At 44.8% G+C, this 19,101-nt stretch overlaps 1 protein-coding gene across 1 annotated transcript in view; it reads left to right on the forward strand.

The window, feature by feature from the left end:
• Window positions 1-18,290, forward strand: part of ATIC (5-aminoimidazole-4-carboxamide ribonucleotide formyltransferase/IMP cyclohydrolase) — a 133,137-nt gene extending 114,847 nt beyond the window's left edge. The window contains exons 15-16 of the mRNA XM_086956356.1: window positions 13,743-13,898; window positions 18,030-18,290. Of these exons, the coding sequence (XP_086812482.1) occupies window positions 13,743-13,898; window positions 18,030-18,149 (276 nt within the window). The 3' untranslated portion in view covers window positions 18,150-18,290. The remainder of the gene's footprint in view (window positions 1-13,742; window positions 13,899-18,029) is intronic.
• The last annotated feature ends 811 nt before the right edge of the window (window positions 18,291-19,101 follow it).

Consider the following 19,101-nt stretch of genomic DNA (forward strand, 5'->3'; position numbering starts at 1 on the left):
CCGCGCTGAAAGTAGGACAGAGTTCACGGGTACAGAGGTAGCCTGGGCAGAGTCAGGAGCCACAAAAGAGGTTCAGATGGCAGGAATTCAGGGCCTACTCTTGCTAGAGCAGTTATACATGAAAAGTGTACTACAAAGAGACGGTGGCATAGCATACTTAGGAACGGACTACATAATCCATTCATGGTGGATCTGAAAGAGGACAAGTTAACGGTGGACGCAAATGCATTTGCGTCTTCATAGCTGGCACAGGAGGGAAGTTACATGCATTTTAAGCTGGTACATGGAGTCGGTGGGGTACGCGCTAGGGAACACAACATGGCCAAAATTTAATTTTCCTCATTCCCTCCTTGTTCCCTACGGACCCTTCATGAAATATCGATCCTCATGAATCGATCAGTCTGTTCTTGTAACATCACTTGTTCTTCTTTCTTTCGGTTACGTTTTGAGTGAAAACTGGAATGTTCAATACAAGAAGTGGCACACAGTCCACAAATCGCTGGCCCACACTGTAGGCACAGGCAGCAACTGAATACAAGGACTAGGCCAATGCCTAGGAAGGATAGGATCTTCCATCCCCAAGCTGTTAACGTTGTCCAGAACCAACCGGACCAAGTCCAGGTGCCTGGATTCTGATGTATCTGATTTGCAATATTATGAAGACGGGTAATAGCTTGATATACTGATGGTGCGTTTTGTGGAATGAAAACACAGCAACTTGACCCGATGACCTTACAGGCTCCACCTCTATCTGCCAAGATGACGTCAATTACAAGACGATTCTGAAGGACAACAACCCGCATAGCGGACTGCTCTTCTGTTAAGTTACCTAAGGCGGAGGCAGTTTCATTTACTACTGCTTCAAGTGTTCTAGTTAATCTGCGTATTAATTTACTATTCTGGACAGGTCCTAAAAAGAAAAAGAATCCTTTATTAAAATCGGTGTACTGTTCCCATGCCGTTTCTGTGTAGTCGACAAGTGGGACATCTCTTCTGGGTCTATTCTTTACTAGATTGCTATTTCTATGGTAATCAGGAGGAGCTAGGAAAACAGGGGGCAGAAGGAATGCAATGTAACAGGTACCATCCCAATCTGGGGGTAGACGTATGTATGCGGTATGACCACAAACAAAGTAAGAATGACTGACCGCTTTGAAAGATGACTTTCCATGATCACTGAATTCGACCACAGTAGTGCATTTACTATGACCTAAGTGTACTGAACCTTTCTTCTTGATACATAATTCACCAGTGACTGGCAGTACTGACATAATAGGTAGAACTGGTGTGGCTTCGGATTCGACAGTAAGAATCATAAGGCTAATTGTATAATTACCTAATCCATATACTTCATTTTCTAGATCAGTTCCTATTCTAGTGGGAAGTCCCTCCTTATCTGGGTAACAGACGTCTAGTAGGACCAAGTTCAGGTTTCCCCAAACCCAACCCCCATCGAAAACAGCAATGTCGGGATCTAAAGAATTAATTATTTTGAACCATGCTCCACAGGAGCCATTGTGAGAGAACGGATACGGAAAGAGAGGCAGAGCTCCCTTGTAATTCTGGTAGGGAGGGAGTCGGCCACATATCCAGCAATTTGTAGCATTGTTAGTTTGATGAGAATGATGTAACATACTAATGAATGTATTGTTGCGCAGCGCAAGTCTGTAGGAAAGCTCATGAGGAGGTAACTCACTAAAAGTGTGTTCAGCAGAGACATTGTAAGCAGATTGTTCACGCTTGAAAATAGGATAGTAGATAGGTAATAAGATACTAGTAATAATAATTAAAATACTGAGAATAAACATGATTATTAGTGTCACTATACAGTGACTACGAAGTGATTTGCAATATGTACGTTTCTTTGCTTCTCTCTCTCTATCTCGATCTAGGGGATACATGTCAGAAACTATTTAACCGATTCACCTAGGGGAGGACTTAAACAATTAAACTGTCTGACTTGCTAGATCGTAATTTCATGCGATATTGTTCTTGAGGAGTCTTTTCTCGTTGCGATTCGGTAAAGTCTTTGGTAACACAGTCTTTGGTGGGGGTGGACGAGTCTGGGTCAGGTTTCAGTCCAGCAAATTTCTTGATATGACTCGTGTGTACCCACCCCTTTCTTCCCTCGATTTTCACCGCCGTCCTTGTTGTTAGAAGAACGGTCTTCGGAGACTTCCAGCGGGGCTCCAACGGACTTTTCCTGTCGAAGTTGCGGACGAGGACAGTATCACCGGGACGGACGTCATGTGGCTTAACATCAGTGTTGTCAGGGAAGGCTGCGGCAACCTGTGAACGACATGATTGGAGTGCAGACATCAAGGAGGCAAGGTAATCTGTCAACATATTAGAATCAACATCAGTAATCTTTTTAGGAATGGGCGTCCCCCACATATTCGGCGGTCTTCTAAAGACCACCTCGTACGGAGATAGCCCTGATCTCGAATGGGCGACCATTCTCATATAGAATAGTGCCACTGGCAGGGCGACTATCCAGTCGACCCCTTTTTCCTGACATATTTTGGCAAGGCGGATCTTTAGTGTCTGGTTATGCCTTTCAACAAGGCCTGCGGCTTCTGGGTGTCGGACACAATGGAACTTCCACTGGTATCCCAGTAATAAGGAAACTTCTTTCATTAAAGCAGACGAGAATGGCTGACCGTTATCTGAGTACACGACACGAGGCAGGCCGTATCGTGGGAAAAATTCACGAACCAGCTGCTTGGCAGTGGTCGGAGCAGTGTAATCTGAGACTGGGTATGCTTCGGTCCAGCGGGACAGAGCACAGACAACTACGAGAACATATTTAAATCCTCGACAACGGTCCATCTGGATATAATCCATCTGGAGGACTTCAAAAGGGTGATCGGGAGGATGAAATCCACCTTGCTCTACAGGGACGCTTTTACCTGGATTGAACTGACAACAGATCATGCAAGTACGCACTTTCTGTTTTGCGGCTGCTCGTAAGTGTTTATTGTTCCAGAGATTTTGTAAACTGTCTAACATTGCTTTCTCTCCTAGATGTGCAGGACTATGTGCTGTATTTATCATGACTTGAACCATAGAGTCAGGGAGAAACCATGTAGATTTTCCCTTCGTCATCCAACCTTGATCTGTCTGGATCCCTCCTAGTTCGATCCATTTCTTTATTTCTTCTGGAGTAGCATGTGTCTGAATGTCGATAACATCTAGTGTGGGATCCCTGACTGTCATACAGTTTATCGGATCTGTTGTTTTTGTCGTATCATTTATCTGAGTGTCGGTCAGTGCTGTATGTTTTGCTGTCTGATCTGCCAGGTCGTTACCCTGGGAAACAGAATCTGTGGCTTTAGTATGTGCTTTACACTTCATGACGGATATGGCTGAAGGCAGATGTATTGCTTCTAACAGTGCTTGAATGAGAGGACCATGTTGGATCTTTGTACCATGAGAGGTCAGAAAACCTCTTTCTTGCCACAGCATGCCGAAGTCGTGTACTACTCCGAACGCATAACGGGAATCTGTGTATATGTTAACATTTCTGTTCTTGGCTAGAATACAGGCTCGGGTCAGAGCAATGAGCTCTGCTGCTTGAGCAGACAGTGTATCAATACGATGTGTTTCTTTAACTTCAGTTTCAGTGGTCACGGCATACGCGGCCACTAACTCTCCTGTACTTGTTCTCATGCATGAACCATCCACATAAAGTGTCAGGTCTGGATTTGTCAATGGAACATCTGTTAAATCTCGTCGGGGCTTTGTTACTGCATTAATGATCTCTATACAATCATGTGGAGCTGGATCTGTCATAACTGTAGGTAACAGTGTTGCTGGGTTCAGGATACTGCAGCGTCTGATTTCTATGTGTGGCTGGAATAATGTCAATTCGTAACCTGTGAGTCGTGCTATAGTCAAGTGCTGAGTCTGGGTTCTGTTTAACAGAACCTCTACAGAGTGTGGAACTTGTACCGTTAACTGATGACCTAAAACAATTGAGTCGCTCTGTCTGATTGCTAACGCTGTTGCTGCTACTGACTTTAAACATGCAGGGAGTGCCTGGGCTACTGAATCCAATGTACTTGAAAAATAAGCGCAAGGCTTATGTGAACCTGCTTGATCTTGGGTGAGGACAGACAACGCTGTACCATCACGTTCTGTAACGAAAAGTGTAAACGGTTTGCTGTAACATGGTGTCGCTAAAACTGGTGCTTGGCATAAAGCTTTCTTTAACTCCTCAAAGGCTTGTGTGTGTTCCTGAGTCCAAGGGAGGGCAATGGAAGTTGCTACCTCCTGCGTCGTTAACTGGATGAGTGGTTTAGCTAGAAATGCATATTGAGGAATCCATTGTCTGCAGTACGAGGTGAGGCCTATGAAGGCCCGCACTTCCTTTTGTGTCTGGGGTCGCGGCATATTTATAATTAACTGAATGCGATCGGGAGTGAGCTGTCTCCCCACTTTGGACAGCAAGTGACCCAAGTACACAACTTGCTGAACACAGAATTGTAGCTTCGAAGGGGACACCTTGTGTCCCTTGTCGGCCAGGAAATGCAAAACTGTCAGAGATGCTTGTTCACATTCGGGCTCACTTCGTGCGGTGATCAGTAGATCATCGACGTATTGCAGTAAAGCGGTGTTAACTGGCATTTGGATACAATCTAGTTGTCTTTTCAGTGCTTGACTATAGATGCTGGGGCTTTCTGTAAATCCTTGAGGTGCGCGGGAAAATTTGAAACTTCGTCCATTTAAACTGAATCCGAAGAGATATTGGCTCTCCGGGTCAATAGGTACACTGAAGAAAGCGTTCTTGAGATCGATTACAGTAAAGAACGTTGCTTCTGAATCAATAATAGTCAATAGGGAAGAGATATCGGGGACCACAGGATACTGTGGTACAATACATTTATTCAGCTCTCGAAGATCAATCACCAGCCGATATACTGGCGGTGCATTGCGGTCTGTACGTTTAAGAATTGGAATGATGGGTGAATTACAGATATTGGAGTCTGTCTCTACAACCACTCCCTGGGCAATAAGCTCTTCAATTATTTTCAGTAAAGCCACTACAGCATCGGGTGGTAACTTGTATTGTCTGATTCTGGGTAAAACAACTCCTGTCTTGAGTGTGACACGATATGGAGTGATATGCATACAACCTACATCTGCTGGGCCTTTTGCCCATAAGTGATCTGGTACATTTTTCAATCTGACATCGAAATCACGTAAAACATAATGACCCTTGAAATCCCGTAGAAAGAGTCTGACTCCCTCCGGGGAACAGCATATTATAGCTCCTAGAGCCTTCAGTGTTTTAATTCCTAACAGATTTTCTGGACATGATTTCGTAAGTAACAAATCTGTAACTCGAGATAATGGACCTACAGCTAATGGTACTGGTTCTGATACTTCATTTACAATAGGCTGTCCTGAAAAACCAAGGGAAACATTCTGTGAGCCTGAGAGGGGTGCCCCTGGGACTTCATTGTGACTTATTGTAGTGCGACTTGCCCCTGTGTCAATTAAAAAATTTCTGTCTTTTCCTAATACGTGACTGTGTACATAAGGACCTTCTTGATCTACAGGAATTTCAATAAGAGGCAAATCACTTTCCCTCCCTAGGCTGTTTCATGTATAACGGGGATAATCTGGATATGCCGACTGGGCATACTGATACATCTGTTGTGATACTTGCCGAGTTGCGGCAATGGGCTGTGTCTGGGCATGTTGTGGCTGCGGTACTGCTACTGTCTGTACTGTGTGGGACTGATCATGCATGTGCTGTGTATTCTGCATTGGCTGTTCATTCTGTGAGGTCTGTTGATGACCCTGTTCGTGTCTAGGCGGACGCGGTCTTTCTTTAGTTTTACCTGTCTCGATGTTGTGTTTCAGGACTGGACATTCATGTACGTAGTGACCTGGCTGCTTGCAATAATTACATGTCCCTTTAACGGGAGCGGCAGAATGATTGGTCTGGGCCCCACCTTTTCTATGACCGTCGGCTGGAATCGTCTGAGCTACTAACATTTTCATTTTCGTGTCTTTCATACGTTTCTGTTCCTGATCTTGTTCTTCCCTAATTCTATTCTGGTGATATTGTAACATTTGTAACATCTGGGATGGCGTGTTTGCTTGCCAAGTACTTTCAACTTTGTATACTCTATTTTTGACTAATGGTAGGGCATTCTCTACTAATTTTGTTACAAAAAGGTGTGGATATGACTCACTGCTAACTTTTAGGCCACTATTTATGATGAAACATTTCTCGAATCTTGAATAAAAGTCACTAGTATCTTCATCTTGTTTCTGTTTACAGGACGAGATTGCGTCCCAATCTTCCTTTCTAGTTGTCAATAATCTTGGCAAAACCTGTACTATTAAACCTGGTAATGCTTTAGTCTTGTCCCCAAGGCCTACCCCTGGGACTCGTTTGCTTTCTTCGTCTTCTATTTCTGCCCATGCTATCTTTGACTCTCCCACCTCCCAATCCTTTTCCTTTAATTTCTCGTAAATGCCCGTGGGCAACAGTACTTTTAACATTTTCATAATATCATCATACGTGTAATCTCCCATCAGCAACATGTCTTTAAGCTCTCTATGAAAACCTGCAGGATCTTTATCATGGCACGGAACTAATTTCTTCATTTCTAACAGTTCTAACTTAGTCAGTGGTGTGTGAACATACACACGCTTCAAGCGTTGGTCCGTACCCATAACTGGGTGTACTTCTCGTAAGGGGTTCTGACTTTCAATGCCGCCACCGCATTGCATGTGGTACGTTTTCCTTTCTGGAGGCGGGGCGGGAACATATTCGGGACTTATGAAGGTGTTATATTTATGTCGTTGTTCTAGAATTATTTGTATTAATTTTGTACTAAAACCTCTCCATCTATCCATGAGTAGTGCTTCTAATGTCTCGTGTAAGGGGCCTGGATCAGAATGATGGTTTCTGAACTTGATGAGGAGGTGCTGAATCATGTATACACCTGCTATTTTCTGCTCTTCCGGGGAAAGGTTCAAGAATGTCTGTACTAATGTGTCATCATTATACATGTCTGGGTTTTCGGCCCATAACACGGCCGACCGGGCTAGTTCCTGTTCATCCATAGAATTGAGTACATGGTACCCCACTCGGTCTCGAAGCCTTTTATCAGTTTCCTGGAACTGATGTTCAGAAGAATTCGGATTGGTTAAAGCAGAGAAAAGAACTCTCTTGCTCTCCGGACGGATGCCTTTCCTAAGGTAACTTCCCTTACCTACGTACGCTATAGTATCTGTAGACCTTCCTGGTGCTTCATGGTCTTCTTCCTCCTCGGAGGAAGCTTTATCATTCCCTTCCTGGTGTGCAGTCAATACTGCCTTTCTAATTTTCTGGGACATACTGGCTATACAATTCCCTCTATCATGCTTTCCTTCGGCTATATTTTGACCCCACTTGTTTAATGCGTCTAGTTCACTTTGGTCTGTCTCGGGCCTGTCTCGTTCTCTTATTACACAATTTATGAAAAATCGTAATATCTGTGCTTGAATGTCAACCTTCTGTTTATGCATGGCATCTTTGACACTGTCAGGGTCTTTCCCTGTCTGTATAAACTCATATAGTCTGTCGAGGCGTTCCTGCATTCCTACATAGCATAGCAAGCTATCGGTGGCAGATCTTAATCGTAGTGATGCTAATATCATTAAATCGTCCTTTCCGGGTACTGGATCATATCTGCAAACTGACATCTTCTCTTTAAATGCGTCAAGCCGGGATAAGTGAGGAGACTGGAAAGGATTCTGCGTGTCCCTTAAATGCAATCTGTGTGTCGGTGGCGGAGTCTGTAGACCCGCTGTCGCACCTCCTGAGGCGGATGCTTGAGCATTATCTCTCCGCGGAGTCTGGATCTGAGTCTGAATTTGTCGTTTAGTAAGATCAGGTAGGACTGGTTTCGGTAGGTCTGTTTTGAGTGCGGGAAGTGGCGGAGCTGGCGGAACAGAGGAGGTCTGTCGTGGTACTGGCGGAACATTATCTGGGGGCGCAGTGCCACCCCCTTCCCTGTCTGTAGGCAGGGCACGAACAGGCAGATTGGTGTAAGCTGGTGCTACATCCTCTAGATATGAATTTAGGAATATGTCTTTAGTAGTTTTATGCATTACTTTAGTTGGAACTAATGGTGTCGGTAAGTTTTTCGGTGTTTCTGATTGGGCTTCAGACGTGCCATCTGCTGCAAGATACATACCGTTTACAAGATTATTTCGGGCACGGTCTATTTGTTCTGTTTTTACTCGGATCCCTTCAGTAACTAATTCGTTTTCTTGCTCTTTATCTGATTCCTTAAGTCTGTCTTCTCTACGGAGTGCTTTGTCAGCACGCTTACGTGATTCCTTACGCCAAAATTCTATGGCGTCCTTCTGAGATTGTCTAGCTTTCTTTTTCCATAATGCTTCTTCTACCCTCATGATGCACTCGGCATCCCACGTTCCGGTAACAGGCCATCTGTGTCTTTCGTCTAGGTGTTTGGTGTAATCGGCCCATAAATCTAGATATAATATGGCATCTATGCCATGTTTCTGATACATAAAATTGCCTGGAGTGTCCCTAGGGGGGATAGGAATTTCTTCCTCCAGTAACCCTTTCCTAGTTCCTATCTGTTTTAACTTGTTGAAAAACGGCATCTTGCTTACTTATTACTGAATGCTAGCTCCTTATTCCTTAATACTCTTGACAGCTAGATTATACGAGAAACACAATAATACACGTTTAAACAGTCACATTCATACCACAACATTAATCACATAAAAACATTGAAGACATAGATGACTACCCCCCTATACTGGATGTACTGCTCAACAGTACGGATACACTGGTGTAACAGTGCAGAAATTCGGAATACTAGATATACTGCTAAACAGTACAGATACACTGCCTAAAAACAGTGCAGACCGGACTTGCGTACCCAAACCCGTCTAGATACGACCCAGCAACGGTACTCACCGGGAAGCACGGAAACAGAAGGCCTCGGAAAACTCGACTGGACTCGACTCGGAACTTCGGAAAACTTCGGAAAATTTCGGGAAACTTCGGAAAACTTCGGAAAACTGGTGGGCCTCTTCACACCTCGGACCTTGCTTCTTTCGGCTAGGCTCTGGTCGGGATCCTCCGCACTCCTCACCGCCTCGTCTGGGCACTGATCGCAGTCTTCGTCACCTCCATGGGTCAGAGGGAGATGCAGGAAATCCTGCCAGTACACGTGTGTTCCATCTAACTGATGGCAGGGGACACAGCTTGCAACGCGCCAACCGGCGCGTGAGGTGGGGGAGGGGTCCCTATTCGGGCGCCAAAATGACGTAAATAATTAATTTACTCTCTTAATTTCTATGCAGGTAAGTACTTAATCAATAATAACTCAATCGGAATGAAAAAAGACAGAGTCCGTGGTGTTAGAGTTTCTAAGGGTTTTATTCCTCATAAAGGAATCAGGGTATCATGTTCTGACCACCACAGGGGTGCCAGAAGGGATAGATGAGCGCTCTCTACTTTATTGACAGTACATAGCTTATATACTTGAGTTATACCATAAGAATCAATGTAAGAGGCGTAACAGCTGAGAGAAGACAAGATAACATTATACACGTGATACTAGTACATCATCAAGAGGCGTAAACTAGGCGTGAACCAGAGGTGTGTGCTAGAAACGTCACTGATAAGTGACGAAAGTGGGGGGCACCAAGGGGTGGTGCTAACAGAATGTTGCAATGTCAGCAGAAATTGGAAGCTTGGATGCGCGCGCAGCTGCATGACGTGTGATTGACGGGGTGCAGGGGACTTGACATTTACACTGACGGAAAGAGACAGAAGTCTGGCATGTCAGATCAACTTGTACTTCTATCATATCTGATATCTGGTGTTTAGGAACTATACTATCTGGGCGGAAAGGTCTCTAGGGCAGAAGCTGTTCTATGCTAATTGTGGATGCGTGTATAAGCGCCTGAGTGTCTACATGTGAAGCGTGGGGCACAGGGCCTTCCATGGAAGCATGGCAACAGAGGCTATGAATTACTTGCATTAAGACAGGTCGGCCTTTTGGCTCTGCAGCTGGAGAGGATGTTTACAGGATCTAGTAGGCAGGAATGCATTCTCGGGGAGCGGAACAGATAACTCGAAGGTTATAGTCAGTCTTGGCAGAAAGCAGGCTGAGCTGAGCGCGAGGGGCCGCGCTGAAAGTAGGACAGAGTTCACGGGTACAGAGGTAGCCTGGGCAGAGTCAGGAGCCACAAAAGAGGTTCAGATGGCAGGAATTCAGGGCCTACTCTTGCTAGAGCAGTTATACATGAAAAGTGTACTACAAAGAGACGGTGGCATAGCATACTTAGGAACGGACTACATAATCCATTCATGGTGGATCTGAAAGAGGACAAGTTAACGGTGGACGCAAATGCATTTGCGTCTTCATAGCTGGCACAGGAGGGAAGTTACATGCATTTTAAGCTGGTACATGGAGTCGGTGGGGTACGCGCTAGGGAACACAACATGGCCAAAATTTAATTTTCCTCACCTTGGGGTTGAGGTGCTTTCGGGAGACTTTCTCCCTGCTGGTATTGTCTGAGGTTTAATAGTCATTGCTCTCCGCTCTGACCTTGGTGTCCCTTTCTGTTCCGGGCGGTGGCTGCAGACTTCTTGGTCTGCTGTGTTTTTCACATGCTTCAGCCCCGGGGAGGCTGTTTTATTTGTTTGCAGCATTGCTTTTCAGTAGTGGTGCCCTGTTCTTTCATTCCAGATCTTGTTGCCTCAGTACCTTGCTCTATTCTGGATGGTGCTGTTGCTCACCATTGTTTCTTCCCTTCTGTTTAGCGTGGTTTTTCGCACACTTTGCCAGTATTATCAGTTTTGTTAGTGATGGGTCAGAGTTGTGGCGCGGAAAAGTTTTTCAAAGAAAACGGATGTAGGCGTGCCGGGGTGGGACTTGTCGTCCGCGTCCATGACGTCAGCGAGGATACACGTCAGGGCGGAGTTGCGTGGTGCTGGCAGGGCTTTGTGGCAAAGTTTTCCAGATCCAGTCTCACGCATGGGGATAATTCTACGTTAAGGAATATGCGGCTAGAATAGTCTCTACCAGATGCATAGTTACCGAAGGTAAGTAACTCTTACTTCGGGTGCAGGAGTCTCTCGTTGTTGTAGGGGACCTGCAGAAAGGCTGTAGGCAGTGACTAAGTCCACTTTGGGTAAACCCAAGCATATACTTAGCTCTTGGTGGGTTTGGTGACCCTGTTGACACACTCACCTCCCTTGGACTCTGGCTTTGGAGCATGGGTGCTTTGAGGAGTCGGGTGGTGGCAGTCCGACTCAGGAAAGCTGGGCCCGATTCGTATACCAAAGGCAGAAGGCTCATTTCACAGGTGAAGTGCTGGTCACTTATGTAATAAACAGTGTGTTGACACCATGTCTTTATGCTTATCACAGGAAAGGAACAGCAGTCCACTATGCAGGAATGCTTGATGCACCCCTACTGGTCACAGGGCAGACTTTGGACTTTGCATTCTGAGTGACTGGCCTAGGCCTCTTCGCAAAATTCTGCGATAGCGTGATTCCAGCATCAAAACAATTATCAGGATACCGATTCCCCAGATGGGCACTCAGGGCAGCGGTGCAATTTCATGTACCATGCTGGGGCATTCCCATCCCACCAGCCTGTTATTAAATTATCATTCCAGATGGCAGAGGTTTACAGTGGTAGATTAAGGAGAAATACATTTTTGCACAGAGCATTCCTGGAACAGAACAGCCCAGTAGGAAATGGCATATGTACAGGGCTTCCTAAAAGGAAAGTACCTAAAATAATATAAATATGAAATTTATAAATAGTCGGGCCAGGGAAGCAACTTTGAAAGGAGGTACATGCCGCTGAGGGGCAGTGAATGGGAAGATTTTTTTAATGAGGGGGAACCATTCTTTGCTGCAAGGGTAGGGCAGCAGACAAGCTTGGGGTGTAGACATGCAACACAGGATGAGGGGGTGAAGGGAAGGCAGCACAAAGGGGAAAGGTAATCGGAGCAAGAAAACGCATTGTATGATGGCATTTTTATCGCGTTTACTAGCCCTATGTTTGGGGAGGGTGGGTGGCTAAAATGCTTACCCACATGGATACCAAACTTCGCCGTGTAGTGTGTGGATGAAGGGTGGTGTGTTCAGAATATGTGGGGATGTTTTTTTCATGGTATACGTGTTGTCCACTGAGGTATGATCATGTTGGGGATGCAGCTCCTGGAATTTTGATTTGTTGAAAGTCTGATATAGAGGTGCAAATTACAATTGTAATACGGGCTAAAAATATAGAAATCTACACAGCACCGGCTTAACCATAGTGATTGTGTGTGCACCAAAAAAAGGAGGGGATGGGATAATCTGGGAAGTCCCAGTAATCTATGGCGTTTTTCGGCAGCTACAGACCTTTTATCTAAAACAATAGTAGCCAACAGGTATCCTTTCCTGTCCCAGACCATTCCGAATTCAACCTCTCAATTTCGGCTACAGCCAGCACAATGTCACCTTTGTTATTGTGAACATATGAACCACATGTCAAGATATGAAACCACATGCACGTAGTGTGAACAGGAAAAGAAAAATAGTTCTTGGAATGGAAGCAGTGGAAGGATACAAGTCATCAAATCACAAGTATAGTGAGAGCTACACTGAGGATAAGCACTAGAAGAGAAAAGGAAGCTATCAAACAAAGTGGATATTGACAGGAAAGGCAACAGTAATGAGCAGTGGGCTGACCCGAAGCACAGTGTGAGTATTGGTATTTTCTATAATGGGTCTTACAACAAATGGAGCTGTCTATAGAAGAGCTTGCTACAGCACTGGTCATCTATTGCAGTGTCTTTGCCACTGGGTGCAAAGCATCATAACTAAGTGAGCTGAAGTCTCAGCTGCTCAGTCACCAAAAAAAGACCCGATTATCTCTTGGAGTATAATTCCCAAGGAGCACCCTTTACAATAACCCCAGGACTGTCGGACTATAGTGTGTGGAAAGAGGCACACTAAGGGTATTGAACTATGTAGGCTCGCTTAATCGATCCAGTAAAGGGTTTCAGCACGGCTTTCTAATCTCCATTCTAGATAGGCTGCATTGTTGATATGGCTTCTGATCTGGTTTAGCAGTCTTTTGTGCATATCCTCAGAAGCTTAGCATTGTTTTGATTTTGCTATAGCCTGCAAATTCTCCCCTAGGACAAGCTAGGTTCTTCCACTGGTCACGTCTCAAAGGGTTTCCAGAATCTAGCTTGTCCCAGTCTAAAGTGCTGCTGCAGACATTGTGAGGAAGAGAACTTTTGTATAGTGCCATGTTATTTGGACACAAATACAGTATTGATGCTACTTTGGTTGACTCTGGCTATTGTCTTAAATTCAACCTTTTTTAAAAAAATTCAAGGACTTCATCCTGTACTGCAGCAGTGCATTTTTTGTCATCTTGTGCTAATACAAACTAGCATTGGCAAAGCAACACGGTTGCATATTCAAATTAGCAAAAAATATTAGTAAAGCGAGTGTTTATAAAAGGGTAGTGGGGGCAGTCCAACATAGCTCGCCTCTAGGGGGAGTCAACTTGTGAGATGTGGATTAAAGAGCCATAGTACGGTCACAGGAGTGGCCCTCTGGAAACTTTCAGAAGAAGGATGTTTTACTTAGTTTGCCTTTTTTGAGAACTGTTACAGACTATATTGCACGCGTCCTGTGAATGTGTTCAATCGATCAGTCTCTTGATTGAAATTTTTTCTTGCAGGATGCTGATTTAGTCCAATGGCAGTCCATGTTTGAGCAGGTGCCGGAGCTCCTGACTGAGGCAGAGAAGAAGGAATGGATCGGCACTTTGAAGGCTGTGGCTCTTAGTTCTGATGCCTTCTTCCCTTTCCGGGATAATGTAGACAGAGCTAGGAAGGTAAGAGTGCCATACCAATTTACATGCTGGCTTTTGTGTGATCTGGGTGAAGTGTCTGCTTTTTCAAGTGTTTGATGGTTGAGCAGTATTTTATGTGGGCTCAATGACACTAGTCCATTTTGCCCCCATAGTAAGTGACGTGGCACATGCGATTAAGTGGTGAAATCTGGTTGTCCCCATTTGCCTCACTTGACTTGCATTAAAGGTGGTTGAATGCTGTGGTCCAGCACAGAACTTTCTGGTGCCAGGCTTGCTATTTGTCCAGACTATCTAGATCGCTTTTATCTATACACAGATTTAGAGCAAAACTCTTGTGCCAAGAAAGAAATAGCATGACTTGAAGGTTCGCAGTGTTTGTCCTGGCACTCAAGGCCTTTGCTACCTGGTCCTTGGTGGGAAGCCACCAGCATGCAGGTTGGTAGGTCATTATTTACTCAGGAAGTGAACGTTTGTGGATGCCTTTCCCTACACCCTTCATGCCCAAACATCCCATTATGAGGTACACAGGTTAGGTTTGTCCTCCCTATATCATTAACAGAATCTTTTCCACCTTTCCTATACAACACGCTATACAGCTATGCGTGCTGCTGTGGTAGAACCTAGGTGGTCTTGATCCAATGGGCTATCTATTCGGGAGAGAACGGTGTTCATGGCATGTGTAGCTGTAGATACACCTGCTATGCATGCTCCCTCAATCTATTGTTGGGCGGGAAAATGTACAACTTGTTCTTTGAAGTCTTTCAAGCCATGAGCTTTAGTGTCCCCTCATAAGAAGGGTCTTGCAAATTTGGCATCAGCTCTGTTGTCACATTTTTCTCCGCTGTTTAGTTTGCACATGTCGCTGAAGCTGTCGCTACCACCTGGCACTTCTAGTCTGGGCCATCTGCTACTTTCACTCCCATTGGCTAAACATGCTTGTGTTTGCAACAGTCTTTTTGAAGCTGTCCTGGTTCCTTTGGTTCTGCACCTGGGATATTGTTACCGCTTTGTTCGGGGACTCTGCTCCGTCTGTCACCCTTTTGAGGATTTGGAAAGTACTGGAAAGGGGTTCTTTCCATTATGGTCTACAGAGTGCCACTCCCAGTACGCGTGGCAAGATCACCATTTGGTCTAACATCTGCTTGCCACCGAAATAAGACGCAACCTCCTGCCCTGTCTGACAGCCTCCAGTTCCAGACCAGTAAGACCCTTGAATTACCAACACTATCTGCTTCTTGCTTGACACAAGATGACGAAGTGCCGAGATCAGAACTCTTTGGGGAAAACTATAAAGGGTGAGCAGTGCCTCTGGTGACCAACCACTGGCCTTCAACCTGGAGCAGAGTTCACCATCTTGCACCAGTACCGAGACCAACTGTTCCTGCCGGGATAATGTCCTAAGACGATTGTGAGTAGTGTCCTACCACTAAAAACAAGCGGACCACTAACCTTGATAGGGTTAGGAGTTTAGCCCAGTACTACCTCCACAGCCTTCCAGGCTGCCACCGCATCCAAACTGTGGCCGGCAACTACACTTAACCAGAGTAGACTCTGGTCATGGCATGAATAGCTGTATAAGACCTTGCCTTCCTTGGTGGCGGCTGCGTCCTAGATGCTTTCTGGTTCCTCGACACCTGCACAGATGGGCTCTTTTGAGCCGCACCAACATTTGACGCAAAGACCAACATTTGACGCCCAAACAGCGGTCTACACTGACCCTTCCATCCATAGCACATTCAATGGGTTCTGAAGATTTTGACGCTGCCACTCTACAGCGCCCTTAGGAAGAGATCAATGGTAGGCAGAAGAGACTATTCATTCACCCGCAGATGAACAAGATTTCTTTCAAATTGCCACTGAAGGCGCCGGACACTTCCTCGCAAAAGAGCATACCTTCGAGGAGCAGCTTGTACTGGAACCACCCCACCTCCCAATCGAGACTGGGGCACTAGCTCTATATCCTCTTATTCCTCCATTGTGCCTCTTCACCTACTTCCCCCTCCCACCCAAATCCACCGTCTAAATCATATCTTGGATTTCTGTTGCTGTCAAAAATGCAGCAACATTTAGGTAAGCCTCTGGATCCCAGTGTCTTGCACCTGAACTGGATGGAACCAGCTCGTCCTAGAGGAGAGATCTGAAGAAATGCACCTTTTGAAATGCTCTTGACCTATGTATTTGACAAATGCTAGCTCCAGTGCCAGACTTCTTCCCAACCAGGCCCTCCAAACCCCTGGGCGAAGAGAAGCTGTGCAGCCTCCTGTCCTTTTTCAGAATCCCTTGGCATGTCTCTCCCAGCCATAGCACCCCACACACCTGCAGTGTGAAGGCTGTAGAGACCAAATTACAACAGGATTAGATTGGAGTCAGAGGAGGTGCAGTGGCCTTATTTCAAGGAATATAACCAAGGGAGGGACGAAGGGGTAATGATACCCACAGTATCCTGTTCTGAGCCACATAATGGCAGCCTATGGGGCTTGTCTGTCCATGTCTTCCTCTCTATCATTCCAGAGGGGTTTTGCTGCTGAAGCAAGGGAAATCTGGACAGACTTTGCTGTTTGTGGATTTTTGGTGGAATTTCTAGTTGAAGTACTGGACAGTGTAACCTGTTTATATAGGCTGCATTATCCGTCTTTAATTCTCTCTTAAGTGTCTATGCAGTTCTGCATTTTTCGACACCTTAAGATTATTTTTGATTGCTCCGGGGTCCACGCACATGGGCGGGACTATTCACTAGATTATGACTATAACCGAGATACCCCTACTACAGAACTGGAGTTACAGGACAGAAACTACTCCTTACTATACATGTAAAACGGGTGAGTGTAAGACATACCCTACTAGTGGCTAAGTGGCAAAATCTGAAAACTCTATTTTCCTGGCTTCCCTACTTGACCAGATTGTTTGATCCTAGCTAAATTTATTGTATCGCTCCTTTCTGTTGGTTCTTGAACTGTGGTCCTGGGGCCCCTAGGATTCTGCAAAGCCTACTTTGGGGGGCCGTGACTGCGTAGGAAATTCATCTGTTAATATTAAATTGTATTTGAATAACGAAGCAAAATATAAAATTGAAAATTTTAAAACTGTATGTAAAGGATTTTGAAATGGAGGCTAAAAATGTAGGTATCCTCAAATTTATTTTTGTTAGCAAGTGCCTCAAATAGAATATAGTATGACAGTGACCTCTTGAGTTTAGTAAAGCTCCAGCCATCCCATTAAAGTAAAAAATTATATTTGTGAATTAAACTATTTCATTTGTGTATTTGTTTGAATTCTTGTTTCTGGTAATGAATCAGTGGGGGAACACTTTGAAATCAATGAGCTCCGGTGTGGGCTATTACACAAGCACTTCTGGTGTGTGTGTGGTTTAAATAGACTATAATGTTGCTTCATGTGATAATCTAGGCCAGGAATAGGGTGCACATGACCACTAACTTGCCTTCTATCTAATGGCATGGTTTTCATTTTAGAAGCCATATGAACATTAATCAAGCTAGTTTAAAAACGTTTACTTTTGATAAATACCTTAATGCAGTGATCTAATCTGATAGTAAGCTGAAATTATTCTACTTCAATACTCTCTTCGGAACTTTGAAGAGTTAATAATCTTATATGGTGCTTGTTGCACAGTTTACGTGCCAACCCTATTTAGGGATAGGCTAGTACAAGGCCTCTTAGAGCCCACCCAGATCTTCTGCTCGGCCCTGGTACGCCTCTCCTTGTCGACCCTCCCTCACCTACTTATTCTTGCGTATAACCAGGGCCAATCTTATGATAGGAGAGAAGAGGGGCCCCTTTGCAGGTGGTAGGGAGATAATTCGAGGCGGTGGTCATGGGGGCGCCAAAAGTGATTGTCTCACCAGGCGCCACCAGCACTAAAGCCGGCTCTGCGTATAAAAGGTAAATCTATCGCTTAACCCGGAAAAATGCCATGCTTCTTGCAGTGAAATCAATCGCCCTAAGGGTGGTGCTGTTTCTACATTTATTAGAATGAGTAGAAATGAAATACCGCAGGTAACCGGCGAGTGTCTTTTCCTTAACTCTTTACGTTGGGGTAACCAGTACTAAATAAGCGATGCAAACTGCCATTTAAGTGACCCATGCTGCTATTTCTTCTCGAGCTTTCTCATGCCGGTTTCTTTTTTCCTTCAGAGCGGAGTTCAGTTCATCGCAGCTCCATCTGGTTCCGCCGCTGACAAGGTTGTGATCGAGGCTTGCGATGAGCTGGGAATTACACTCGTTCACACGAACCTCCGCCTGTTCCACCACTGACCATCTCCTGATGACTGCACCCTCCAGGCCTCAGACTGTACATAGCACCAAGCCTTTCGATGCGTCGTGTCTCAATGAAGCCTACTGGAAACCGTTTTGTGAAGTGCTGCTTAGTAGCAATAAAGGATATTTTCGCATTTCTTTGTGCCTTTTTTTTGTATCATGTGACCTATTGGTGCCAGGCTGTTTACTATTCGAGTTGGTTTTTCGCGTGATACGGAGTTATTCTTTAACTTGTGTAAATTTGGCAAATCGTGTTCCATTCGATCCCATCCCTTTTGGCTCATTAATCACGAATTAGTGAAACAGATTATTTTGTTAACGTCCCCAAAGTAATTGGAACACCCATTCCACTCCCAAGAACCCCACTACGTAATATCTTCAATATGGATGTGTCCGTTTGCAAGAGTGCCTCTTTTTTACATTTGTAAAAATAGGTCACGTCTCCATACAAGCCACTATCCTTTGACCCGTACTTACGTTGGATAAGTGCAGTACCCTTCCAGGGGCACTACTAGAACCACATTCTCTCTTACACTTCCAGCATTGGGGCAGGACCAGAATTTTCAGAAGTGGAGTACGGGCTATCTATCCTCATAGCAAATCTGAGAACAAGTGACAAACTGCAATTGAAACTTGTTGGACAAACTTCATATTGTTGCAAGCATGTTTTTATAGATTTTACACTGTTCCTAGGCCACTCAATGATCTTTGAAAAACAGATTGAGTGCACTGACAATTAAACCGCTTCTAGAAAGTTGGATCCAAAGCATATAAGGCATACTTCTACAAAGGTACGACAAAAGAACACCCTTTTTGCCAGTTCCCTTCTGTGCACGACAATGTGCTTGTGAACTTTCTTATTGAAAGTCAAGAAATGTGCTTCTGCCACTTAAACGCCTGAAGGCACAATTAACCCAATTGGATGTTGCAAGATATTCATGGGTGAAAC

The sequence above is a fragment of the Lissotriton vulgaris genome, chromosome 2_1, assembly GCF_964263255.1.
Source record: "Lissotriton vulgaris chromosome 2_1, aLisVul1.2, whole genome shotgun sequence".
NCBI lineage: Eukaryota > Metazoa > Chordata > Amphibia > Caudata > Salamandridae > Lissotriton > Lissotriton vulgaris.